This window comes from Periophthalmus magnuspinnatus, chromosome 24 (assembly GCF_009829125.3).
Source record: "Periophthalmus magnuspinnatus isolate fPerMag1 chromosome 24, fPerMag1.2.pri, whole genome shotgun sequence".
NCBI lineage: Eukaryota > Metazoa > Chordata > Actinopteri > Gobiiformes > Gobiidae > Periophthalmus > Periophthalmus magnuspinnatus.
Window position 1 is genome coordinate 26932432 of NC_047149.1, and position 12569 is coordinate 26945000.

Below are 12569 nucleotides of genomic sequence, written 5' to 3' on the forward strand. Positions count from 1 at the left end.
GTCAAAATGCGTCCCCTGTGCGCCGTCTGCATCTGACTACAAAGTGTTATATAGTTTGATGATCAGGAAGTGTGGTTAGCATGCTGGTTGTTGGCTTTATCGTCATGGTAAAAAAGAAAAAAAACTCATCGTGGTGAATAATTAGGATGTTCTGATGCATAAGGAAAGTGAGGAGTAAATTTATAAGTGTTTTTAAGCCAATCAGGAGCAAGACTGTTGAAGGTTTGTTTTGGCGACTTAACGCTCTTTTGTCGTTTGGAGCAGCGTTTTCTTCATTTTCTCGGTGGTTCTTGGTGTGAGTTTGCTCGCTCTGACGCGTTACGTATGACGTGCACATAAAGAGGCGGAGTCCAGTGATCTGAAGCAGTTTTAATGGCGTGACACGAGGGGAAGAGGCTCTCCTATGGTACATCACACAGTGTTTGAATCAGCATTTAAACAAAGTCACACACACAGCCCTGTCTGCAAGAGCACACCGCAAAAACACGTCCACACGCAGCAAAACGACGGGAATTAGCAATACTCACTTTGATTACTACATTTTTTTTAAGTTAAAGATGAAAATAATTCGCTAATGATTGTATTTTTTTTATCTTAACAGAACTGGAAGAACATCTTATTCCATTTTGCTTTGAAATAAATAAAAAATAATTTGCAAAACCAGAAATATCTAAAAAAAAAAACAACTCCAAAATCGTGAATAAATTTCTCAAAACTCGTTAAAACTGCTTAAAATAAATATTAAAAATTCAAGTCATGTAACTGGCGCAGATGTGTTTTTGCAGTGAGTCCAAGTGAGATTCACAGACGCACCAACAGGAGGCGCTGTACTGTAGTTTCTAATACAATACCTGAGCTCAGAAAGGTGACGACACACGTTTAAAAACAGGAGTTAAAATGACTTGAATTCAGAATTTTAATATTAATTTTTGAGCAGTTTTGGTGTCGACTTTGAGACGGAAAAATTATTAAATGGTTCAAATATATTTCAGACTGGTTTTTAATTCATTTTAAAGCAAAAAATTGAAGTATTTATTGTAAACTTTAAGCAAAATCTATGATAATGAGGTTAGAAAATACACACAGGATTTCAAAATAAAGTCTAGACGTTGGGATTCCTCAGAAATATGAAGTAAAATCAACCAAAAAAAAATCCAAATTAGTCAAAAGCACTCAAATCAAGATGAATATTCTTAATTCAAGCCATTTTAACTAATGCAGACATCATTTTGTGCAGTGTAGTCCTACCTGTTAACGAGAGGCTCCTCACACCTCCCCCAAAACAAACGGATTATTTAAGTCAGAAAAATACACCTGAAATCTCTATATTTACATCAGCAAAGACGCAGTTTCACCTGAAGGTTCAAAATTCAATATCGGCTAAAGATTTCCTCAAAAACTCGCGACTAGTTTGACCCAAGTCCGTATTTACACATATGTACAAATCTCATTTACTTTCAAACAATATTAAAATAAACCTTTAATACATACAAACTTATTTTTGTATCTATTTATATGTTTTGTAAATTGTAAAGCCATTCTCCTCTACCAAACTATTAATAAGTGCAAATTATTCAAACATCTGTATAAAAAACTACGATTGCAGCATCCAGCATAGACACCAGAGGGCGACACCGAGCGGATCCCCCCCGAGTGTTTTTGATACTTCTGTGCGTCTCCGCTTTAAAGTCCGTGTTTCGAAACGAGCCGAAAGAAACGACGACGTCTGTGCAAAAAAAAAAAAAAAACTGAGACGAGATGATCTGAGTTTGGAATTAGATTAAAGCGGCTCGTGTTTACGCCGTTTCCTCGTCACAAACGGAGCTGGAGTTAGGTTTTGTTTCATTCTCACACGTTTAACACAAACCTGCAGATTTAGGCTGAGTTCTTCTCTCAAACTGAAAACACTCTGTTCCACATTGTGATGTCATCATGTGGTGATACAGGAAGTGCTCCACTGTGTTTTTAAACTCCACACACCTTCATTTATAGAATCATTTGGCAATTCCAGAACTGAAATTATCCAATCTCGACTGAACTAAAGGTAAAAGGAGCTGTTCACTTTGAAAACTACCACTTGATGACATCACAAGGTGGAACAGAGCATTTTGTAGACACCGGGATTACTGAAACATGTGTGAATGAAACAAAACACAACTCCAGGTCTGTTTTTGAGGAGGAACCAACACTATAACATCACAAAATAGTGAAATATGGGCCATTTAAACTTTGAATTAACAAAAATATCTCTAAAAACTTATTAACGTGAGTCAAATCTCAAATCCAGATGAATTTAAGCGTCAGAATTCAGATCACGTCATCTCATTGTTTCGTAGAACAGAACACGACTGGCCCGAGTGACACTAGTCCATGTAGCGGTCGTCGCCTCGTCCAGGCCCTTTGTCCGTGTGATTGTTAAAGTAAAAGTTTGGGAAGATCTGTGACGTGGAAGATTCACCGTTTAACTCGACGTTTTCACACACACTGCGACAAATAAACACCACAACAATCAGATTATTCCAGAATCTCGTTTGGTTTGACCAGTTTAGACTGAATCACTTCTACGGCTTTGATCACTCCACCTGTTCAAGGTGTTTTGTAATGGTCCGCTGATTCAGATGCCCTCCCACAGGCCCTCAGATATGTCAATACAAACGATCAGGTTCAATAACTGGATTTAAGTCCTGGTTTAGTCCCGGTTTAGTCTTGGTTTAGTCTTGGTTTAGTCTTGGTTTAGTTCTGGTTTAGTCTTGGTTTAGTTCTGGTTTAGTCTTGGTTTAGTCCTGGTTTAGTCTTGGTTTAGTCCTTGTTTAGTCTTGGTTTAGTCTTGGTTTAGTCTCGGTTTAGTCCTTGTTTAGTCTTGGTTTAGTCTTGGTTTAGTCCTTGTTTAGTCCTTGTTTAGTCTTGGTTTAGTCTTGGTTTAGTCCTTGTTTAGTCCTTGTTTAGTCTTCGTTTAGTCTTCGTTTAGTCCCGGTTTAGTCTTGGTTTAGTCTTGGTTTAGTCTTGGTTTAGTCTTGGTTTAGTCCCGGTCTAGTCCCGGTTTAGTCCCGGTTTAGTCCTGGTTTGTTCTTAAATGTTCGTATTAACCCTCTACATGATCCTGGGGTTTTTATTTCACTATTGTGTCTGTAAATCAAGATATGAACATTAATAACAGACAAATCAGGTCCTTCTTTCCCCGAGGTCACTCTCGTTAGCGTTAGCATTAGTGTTAGCAACAGGTTTGATTGACAGCGTTGCTAAGCGCCTGCTCCCTGTTAAACCAGTGCTGTGGGCGGGAAGAGGCGTTACCTTCAGCAGCCTGGCTCCTGATTGGCTCTTTGGTTGCTATGATACTCTGAATCAGCCCCTGTATCTGCTCTGACCTCGATGAGCTTCATTTGGAGCTGAAGCTGTGGTGACGTCACTTCTTCGTCTCTCGTTGGTAGTTTTTCTTATAATCTTAGGCCTGATAGTGACATAAATCTAAACTAGTCAAACGAAGATTCTGAATTCACAAATTTTAAATTTTTTTTTACAGTGAAAATAATAAAATTTGACATGAGATGGAAATAAAACAGTTTAAACACATTTTAACCCTGTTTTGGACAAACGGCTGCGTGAATTCAAACAAACAGCAGTCGATAAAGGACAAGTGCAGAACAAAACGGAACGAAACGGACATTTGTGCATCTCTACGCTGCAAAAAAATGAAACATTTCTCATCTACAAAGAGTTAAATTGACTTGAATCCTCAGTGTGGTTTGTTTGGTACAGTTTTATATTTAGATTAATGCACCTAAACGAGGAAGACCTGTGGTTTATATGAACGTTACGGTACATTTCTGACTATTTTGAAGATAATTATTGGTAAAGAACGATAATCTGTCACAAAAAAAATCCCATAATTGCAAATAATTTATCTTAACATGAAAAACAACTTAAACAAATCATAAATATCTCAAAACAAGTCAAATAACATGGAGTCTATGAACTAGTAAAGTCAAATATAAACTCCTCTTCTGAACTGAAGTAAAATGAACAAATCCAGATGTTTTTTGCAGTGTAGAAAGACGACCTCGACGACGCAGACGACGGACTCAGGGCTGAAGCGTCTCAAAATGGCTGACGGATGATGATTGTGCGTTCTGTCTCGTGCGGAATAAATAGAGTTGTTACGTTTTAAGAGCTAAACTAAAACAGAAATCATTTCAGAGCGTGTTTGTAGAAGTTTAAAACACTTCGTTAACAGGTTTGAGAAATAAAAAAAAACGCTCCTGGAGACACGGGGGACGCGTCGATCTCAGCGTTTTTTTTTAAATAAACGGCCATTTTGTTTGGATCGTTCAGCCCCGACACGTGACACAAACACGCAGGATTTAATCAAACGTGGGTAATGTGAACTGGGAACTGGTTGTGACGTCAATAAAAGGTGCAATGTGTAACTTTTCTGGTGCTTTACGTGTCCGTGGAGATGCTGTTGCGTTTCATTAAAAGGTTCCAGAGTATGGCATTACACTTATCTGGTCACAGCTGTAAAAAATCGGCGTCCAAGCTCACGGCAAGAACGCGGCGGCGTGTTTTACCAGAGATTTGAGCGTTGAAAAAAATCTGCTTAATGCCGTGCTGTGGAACATTCCAGACAAAGCAATGATATCGTCATGGAGACAAGCTCGCAGCTCCACAGAACTGTCACGATAAAGTCACTCAAAGCGTCATTTATACACCAGTGGGCACAGACACGGGACGGGAATCGAACCGGCAACCTTGAAATCAACAGGCAAACGCTCTACCAACTGAGCCACTGTCACTCTGACACACTGTACGATCTCGTTTGTCGCTTTTCTTTGCAATAATGGGGAGTTTTTCTTTTATTTTAGCCGTGAATGAGATTTGTAGAAGGTTTAAAAACAAACTTCTGTGGTTCTTTATTTTTGTTGCTTTCCCTTTAATGAAACTTTACATTTAAAATCCATTTACTACTGCGTGAGTGGCTTAGTTTCAAGTAGTAGCGCTCGTTTCAATATTATCGAGCTTCAAACTGTGTCATCGTGACAGGCCCCATCAGGAAAGTTACACAGTGCATCTTTAAAAGTCTTACATCACACAAAACTGATTATTGTAGCTTTAATTCGTTTTATAATGATGTTTCCTCCTCAAAAACAGACCTGGAGTTGTGTTTTGTTTCATTCACACATGTTTGAGTCACACTTTATTATTAGTCTGTAACATCTACAAAGATCAAAACACTCTGTTCCACTTTGTGATGTCACGAAATGGTTTGCGAGTTAAACAACTCCAGGTCTGTTTGTGACGAGGAAACATTAGAAAACAGTGTAATATGGGCCTTTTAACACACAAACCCTGTAGATTTAGGCTGAGTTCTTCTCTCAAACTGAAAACACTCGGTTCCACCTTGTGATGTCATCATGTGGTGATACAGGAAGTGCTCCACTGTGTTTTTAAACTCCACACACCTTCATTTCTAGAATCATTTGGATCATTTTAGACCTAGAATTTCCAATCTCCACTGAACTAAAGATAAAAGGAGCTGTTAACTTGAAAACTACCACTTGATGACATCACAAGGTGGAACAGAGCATTTTGAGCTTTGTAGATGTAACAGACTAATAATAAAGTGTGACTCAAACATGTGAATGAAACAAAACACAACTCCAGGTCTGTTTTTGAGGAGGACACAGCGTTAGAACATGGATCATAAACAGTGTAAGACGGGCCCTTTAACTTGTAGATATTGCGACTCCATCTCAGCCTCGGGTAAACGGCGCCCGTCACATAAGTGTGTCCTCCACCGCCCGGTCGCTCGCCACCTTCCCCGGCCGCGCCCATGTGCAAATGAAGCCCTCCTGACATCCCGTCACCAGGCAGTCCTCCAAGAAGATCAGCACCGTGAGCCGCTCGTGTGCGATCTTTTTACACACCAGCGGCTCCAGCATGGGCACGTCCTCCATGCGCGGGCACAGCGTGGTGCCCAGGGTCTTGGCGGGCTCGGGTTTGGTGCGCGACCCCGAGCCCAGCGTCAGGAGCTTGTCGCTGCTTCGGCTGTTTCCCAAACTGTGGTTCCTCTTGTGCTCCTTCTCGTGGCGGTCCTTTCGAGACTCGTGCAAGGACAGCGTCGCAAATTTGCTGACGCCGCTGGCGATAAAGGAGCTGTCTAATAAACTGTTTCCCTTAGTAGTAGTAGTGTTAGTAGTCGTTGTAGTGGTAGTACTAGTAGTAGTAGTAGTAGTAGTAGTAGATGTAATGGTGGTAGTATTGCTGCCTGGGGAGGTGCCTGTGGGGGTGGAGTGGGGGAGGCTGTTGCAGAGGGAGGTGGCGGAGTTGCCGCTGGCGCTGCTGTTGCTCCCGTCGTCTTTGCCGTTGACCCCAGGGGCGGAGGAGGGGGCAGAGGAGGGGGCAGAGGGAGTAGAAGAGGGGGCAGAAGAGGGAGGTACAGTAGCAGTCTGTCCCAAAGACGACAAGCAGGTGGCGCTCATCACATTAGTGTGAGTCCGTGTGCGGGACAGGGGCAGGTGAGGGAACAGGACGTCCTCAGTGAGGTCCCAGAGGCAGAGCTGGGTGTCCTGGCCCACGGAGCCAAACCTGTAGGTGACGCTGAGCGGCCGACTGTCTGTGGAGTTTCTGTGTGCGAGACTGCAGTGACTGTCTCTGCCTGAAGGGGGCTCGGGGCAGTCGTCGTCGCTGCCGCTAAGCTCCGCCCCCTCCTCCACGCTGGACGTGCAGTGGTCGAAGGCCACCACGCTCACCCAGGACTTGTGCCCGTGTCCCCGGGCGATGACCCTGCAGTCCGAGAAGGACCAGACGGTGACCAGATCGTCCTCGCCGCCCGCCACCAGGTACCTGCCGTCCGGGCTCCAGCACACGCACAGCAGCCCGCCAAAGTAACTCTTCATCGTCCCATGGAGCTCCGCCGCGTCGAAGCCAAACACGCGCAGATACCCGTCCTGACTGGCGCAGGCCAGGAACTTCCCGTCCGGAGAGAAGGCGAACTCGTTGAGCGCCCCCTCGCCCACGGTCCAGCGCAGCAGGGGGTTTCGGGGGGTCTTGCTCTTACACGTGTGAACGCTGTAACTCTCTCCCTGCTTCAGCAGCTGGTAGTGAGGAGCCGTGGTTCCGCACATGTTCTCCACATTGTAAAGGTACAAGCTGCCGCTGGAGTGAGCCACCAAGAACAGCGTCTCCGAGCCGGGGACCCATCGCACGCACGTCACTCTGGACTTATCTATCAGCCTCTGCGGGGAAAGAATAAAAACACTCAGGTCAGTATGAGTGAACCCACCTCCTCTTTAAACAGGTAAAGAGGAGAGTGAACCCACCTCCTCTTTAAACAGGTAAAGTGAAGGAGAGTGAACCCACCTCCTCGTTGAACAGTTTGCTGGTCTCCTTCTTGATGGGGTCGATGAGCTGCACCTGTCCTGCGGAGAAGCCCACGAGCAGAGAGACGCTGTCGGCCGTGGCGCTGACGGGGTTAAAGTCGTGACACGTCGGCTGCGTTCCTTTGTAGATCCTTTTGTCGATGGGTTTACTCAGATCGGCCGCCTGCACAAACACAGCCCATAAAGCTTTATAATCTCAAATAAAACAGGACATGTCCCTGGAGACGGCAGCGAAATAAAGAAACTGGCTAAATATTTCACATGGAAAATAAACAAACCAAAAGAGCAAGAGAGAGTCTGAGAAAAGACAACATTCCAAAATAAAATGAATTTAAATTACTATTAATGTTTGGACACAATAGTGAAATGAAAACAGCGAGTTAATACGAACATTTACAGAGAGAGTGGACACAGTTTTTACATAGAAAGTGAACTGGAGCCGGAGTCGAAGAAGCCGGAAGTGCGCCCGTGATCACTTCCTGTTTGGGACGCGGCGGTGGCTAGCAGGTTAGCTACGTCCATTTACAAATACAGTCTACGGTGCAGATTCACAAAAGCTGAACACTTCCACTCGCCCCAGTTCCACTTTAATAACTCCAGAGCCACAGCTGCCTCAGGATATTCTGACTGCATTAATTCAGGCATCTATGTCTTACTTCCTGCCAAAGACATTTTAGCTGCAGATGCCAGAAATTAAAATGATAATGTGAAGTTCTATTTGCATTTTTAGAAAACAATTTTGTTGCCACATCTAGGTTTGTCAAAAAAACAGACACTAATCGATATTAAAACTAGTATCGGAACTGGATACTCATTTTTGGCAGTTCATTTATCGATATTAAAACGCTCCCATTGACAGAATCTGTTTATATCACACATATAAAACACACAAATACAACACAAAGCACAACATTTAACGTGGAACAGCACAGTATATTGTCTAAAGAAAGAGTTTTTATTATCACCAAGGTATCGCTTATCGAGTATCGAGTCTATTCCTTAGTAGTTTGACATTTTAGTGTCATGAAAACACCAGCTACTTGTAAATTTCAACGGCATCTCAGGAGGCAAAACAAACAGGTTAAGCAGCAGCAGATTGCCTCATGTCTAAAGAACAGCTGCGTTTACAATAAAAACACCAACGACACGGCCAAGAGACTGTCAAAGAAATAACTCAAAGAAATATGGAGGCTAAACAAATGTAAACAAATGTAAACAAATGCATGAAACCTGGAACAATATATTTAAAATGTCCGATGTCACACAAACTGACTCTTGTAGCTTTAATTCATATTAGAACGTTGTTAGTGCATCAAAAACAGACCTGGATTTGTGTTTTGTTTCATTCACACATGTCTGAGTAACACTTTATTATTAGTCTGTAACATCTACAAAGATCAAAACGCTCTGTTCCACCTTGTGATGTCATCAAGTGGCAGTTCTCATGTTAACAGCTCCTTTTTTACCTTTAGTTCAGTCGAGATAAGAGGCAACTCCAGAGGCTGAAATGATCCAAATGATTCTAGAAATGAAGGTGTGTGGAGTTTAAAAACACAGTGGAGCACTTCCTGTATTATCACTTGATGACATCACAAGGTGGAACAGAGCGTTTTGAGCTTTGGAGATGTAACAGACTAATAATAAAGTGTGACTCAAACATGTGTGAATGAAACAAAACACAACTCCAGGTCTGTTTGTGACGAGGAAACAGATCAGAGAATAGTGTGGCGTGGGCCGTTTAAATAAACAAATTTAAATTTAATCAACATAACTAGGATTCTCAGTGCTTTACGTTCTGGGTGTGCCAAATGTGTGTCTTGACTTTCCGATCTGATGGAGATCCAATTTCATTTTGTTACAACCCGATTCTGACCCAGTTTTGTCTTGGTTTAGTCCTGCTCGTGCTTACACTCAAAAAGACCCGGTTTAAACCTGGTTCAGCTCTTTGGATCTAGTTTGGAATAGACCTGGTTTAGTTCTGGTTTCGTCAATGTTTAAAGATCAAGTTTATTTGTACAGCACATTTAAAACAACCTGAGGTGACCAAAGTGCTTCACATAAAAAATAAATATGCAGCTGTAAATCCTGCCTAGTACTAAACGCTCAGGTCAGTATTAAATGCCAGGGAGGAGCTTTGACCTGATTTAAATCTGATTTACAACTGGTTTAGTCCTGGTTTATTCTTTAGAGCTGGTTCTGACTTGTTTCATTCCTGGTTTCTTCTCAAAACCTTGTTTATTACTGGATTAGTTCTGGTTTAGATCTCTTGGTTTAGCCCTAGTTTGTCCCTGATTCTCACATGTTTAGTCCCTGATTCTCACATGTTTTGTCCCAGATTCACACGTTTTGTCCCAGATTCACACGTTTTGTCCCAGATTCACACGTTTTGTCCCAGATTCACACGTTTTGGCCCTTATTCATACATTTGGCCCAGATTCACATGTGTTTTGTCCCTGCTTTGCACATGTTTAGTCCCTGATTCTCACATGTTTAGTCCCTGATTCTCACATGTTTAGTCCCTGATTCTCACATGTTTAGTCCCTGATTCTCACATGTTCAGCCCCTGATTCTCTCATGTTTAGCCCCTGATTCTCACATGTTTAGCCCCTGATTCTCACACGTTTACCCCCTGATTCTCACACGTTCAGCCCCTGATTCACACACATTTCGCCCTGATTCTCTCATGTTTCGCCCCTGCTTTGCCCTGGTTCCTCTTTTATCCCTTGTTGCTCACGCAGATGCAGCCACAGCGCCTTGTTTACCTTTCTCACGCCTTTGTAGATGTAGAAGTACAGCTCCCGGCCCACATTGAAGCAGATCCGGTCCCCGTTCCCGGACTGATCGTTCACATTGACGAACGAAACGCGCACGGGGTTGGATCCCTGTGAGTTGAAGGGGACTCTGTTGGGCCGGCTGTACTCCGAGTGCGTCAGGAGTCTGTAGACGCCTTCTCTCGTGGTGAATTGGGTTTTAATTTCGTTCGTCTCCTTCCCTCCTCCCTCCGCCGCCATCTTGGAAGTTGGCGTTCATCCTTGTCTGAGACCCGGATGTGGCGGACTGCGCATGCGTGGGTTTGTTGTCAGAGAAGAAGAGGCCAGTGTTTCTCAAATTATCAGGTATTATGTCCAAAAAAGGGGCTTGAAACGTGTTTTAACGCTTTTAAAATCAGTAATTGGTATGTATTTGAAGATATGTGTATTTATTTGTCACTTAGAATATATGATATTAGCTTCTCGTAGCATTCTGAAGCATTTTAGCTAATTCTGTGGCCTTTTTGATGCACAATATTGTTATTTGATACAATTTTCAGTCATAAATGTCCCCATATATGTACAAATATAAATGCTGTTTTCAGTCTGGAGCTTATGGAAGCCCGTTTCCGCCATGAAAAAAAAAATAAAAGCCCCACAGAAAGTCGAAATTACGAGTTTTAAACTCGAAATTACGAGTTTTAAACTCGAAATTACGAGTTTTAAACTCGTAATTATGAGTTTAAAACTCGTAATTATGAGTTTAAAACTCGTAATTATGAGTTTAAAACTCGTAATTACGAGTTTAAAACTCGTAATTTCGACTTTTAAAACTACTAATTATGAGTTTAAAACTCGTAATTATGAGTTTTAAAACTACTAATTATGAGTTTAAAACTCGTAATTAGAACTTTTAAAGTCTTAATTGAGCTTGTAGCACACTGCAACTGAGTGTACAGAGCAGAGGAGACAGGAGGAGGACTGTTATGTTTATCACCTACATACTTTTAAAAAATGAATAAATTAAGCTCCAGTAAAGTTTCTGGCGTCTTGAACAAATCAGTGGGCCCTGAGTGCTGTTCTGACCACTCATGAGCTGTGCTCTGTGTCTGTGAGCGCTCGTTTTCCTGGTCTGAGCAGAGTGCCAGCTGGTCACAACCCCGCTGGTTTATTGAGGAAATTATTAAAATACCAAATTCATTTAATCAAAATTGATAAGGTTCACTTTTTGTAAATGTTACATTCCCAAAATTACGAGTTATAAACTCATAATTCATACTTTTAAAAGTCCTAATTACGAGTTTTAAACTCATAATTAGTAGTTTTAAAAGTCCTAATTACGAGTTTTAAACTCGTAATTACGAGTTTTAAACTCATAATTACGAGTTTTAAACTCATAATTACGAGTTTTAAACTCATAATTACGAGTTTAAAACTCGTAATTTCGAGTTTAAAACTCGTAATTTCGACTTTCTGTGGGGCTTTTATTTTTTTTTTCATGGCGGAAACGGGCTTCCATAGGAGCTCCCCAGTGTAAATCAAGATAATCTAGGGCAAGGCAGGTTTATTTTTGTAGCACAATTGGTCCACAGAGTGGTTCAAAGAGCTTTACAGAATCAGAAATACATTAAAATCACAAAACAAATAATTCAAAACATAAATAATTGTCATAAAATTAACATTAAACGAGAAGAGGCAGAATAAAAGCCTTTCAGTCACATGCAGCTAAACAGAACCGTTTGAGTCTGGATTTAAACATCGTCAAAGTAAAAAAGTAAAGGCCTGTCTCACATATTCAGGGAGAATGTTCCAGGTTTAAACTGCACAAAACTGAAACGCTGATGTTTAGTCCTGGTCTGGTCCTGGTTTAGTCCTGGTTTAATCCTGGTTTAGTCCTGGTTTAGTCCTGGTTTAGTCCTGGTTTTGTTCTGACTCGGGGCACCAGCAAGAAGTCGGGAATAAACCAGGACTAGACCAGGACTCAACCAGGACTCGACCAGGACTCGACCAGGACTCGACCAGGACTAGACCAGGACTAGACCAGGACTAGACCAGGACTGGACCAGGAGGCGGGTCCCTGTGGTCTTCACAGTGTGAGATGGTGGACCCTCCACTCGTAAAGCTGCACTTTAATGTCCTCATATGTAAATTTATCCTCTTATATTTCAGATCCACCCCGGGGATCCCTCCATTTCTGTAAAAATAATGCAAACATCCAGCATAAACAATAATACATGAGATGAACGAGAGAACCATTATGATCAAAACATTTTTAAATCAGTGTGGACTTATTAGGTTTAGAATATGTGAAATTAGATTTTAAAAGGCATTTATTGGAGTAGAACATTCTGGATTTCTCTTATTTAATTGGCAGATACATTTATGGAAAATCATTGAAACCAGTCACATAAAAAGGAAACAGATAGATGAGGTTTGGGAGTTT

At 41.8% G+C, this 12569-nt stretch overlaps 1 protein-coding gene across 1 annotated transcript; it reads right to left on the reverse strand.

Annotated features, from left to right (window-relative positions):
• Positions 1–361: 361 nt before the first annotated feature.
• wdr20b (WD repeat domain 20b) lies at positions 362–10425 on the reverse strand. Its single transcript, XM_033991175.2, has 3 exons — positions 10139–10425; positions 7357–7539; positions 362–7232 (listed from the first exon to the last, which is right to left on the reverse strand). Exons 1-3 carry the CDS (start codon positions 10385–10387, stop codon positions 5772–5774), a joined length of 1893 nt encoding a protein of 630 aa, XP_033847066.1. The 5' UTR covers positions 10388–10425; the 3' UTR covers positions 362–5771.
• Positions 10426–12569: the final 2144 nt, after the last annotated feature.

Bases quoted from the DNA above. Each gene is read 5' to 3' on its own strand.
- wdr20b (XM_033991175.2), bottom strand. From the start codon at position 10,387: ATGGCGGCGGAGGGAGGAGGGAAGGAGACGAACGAAATTAAAACCCAA. The intron at 7,540-10,138 runs GTAAACAAGGCG...GTGTTTGTGCAG, and splicing joins TCTACAAAGGCGTGAGAAAG to GCGGCCGATCTGAGTAAACC. The intron at 7,233-7,356 runs GTGGGTTCACTC...CTTTCCCCGCAG, and splicing joins GCAAACTGTTCAACGAGGAG to AGGCTGATAGATAAGTCCAG.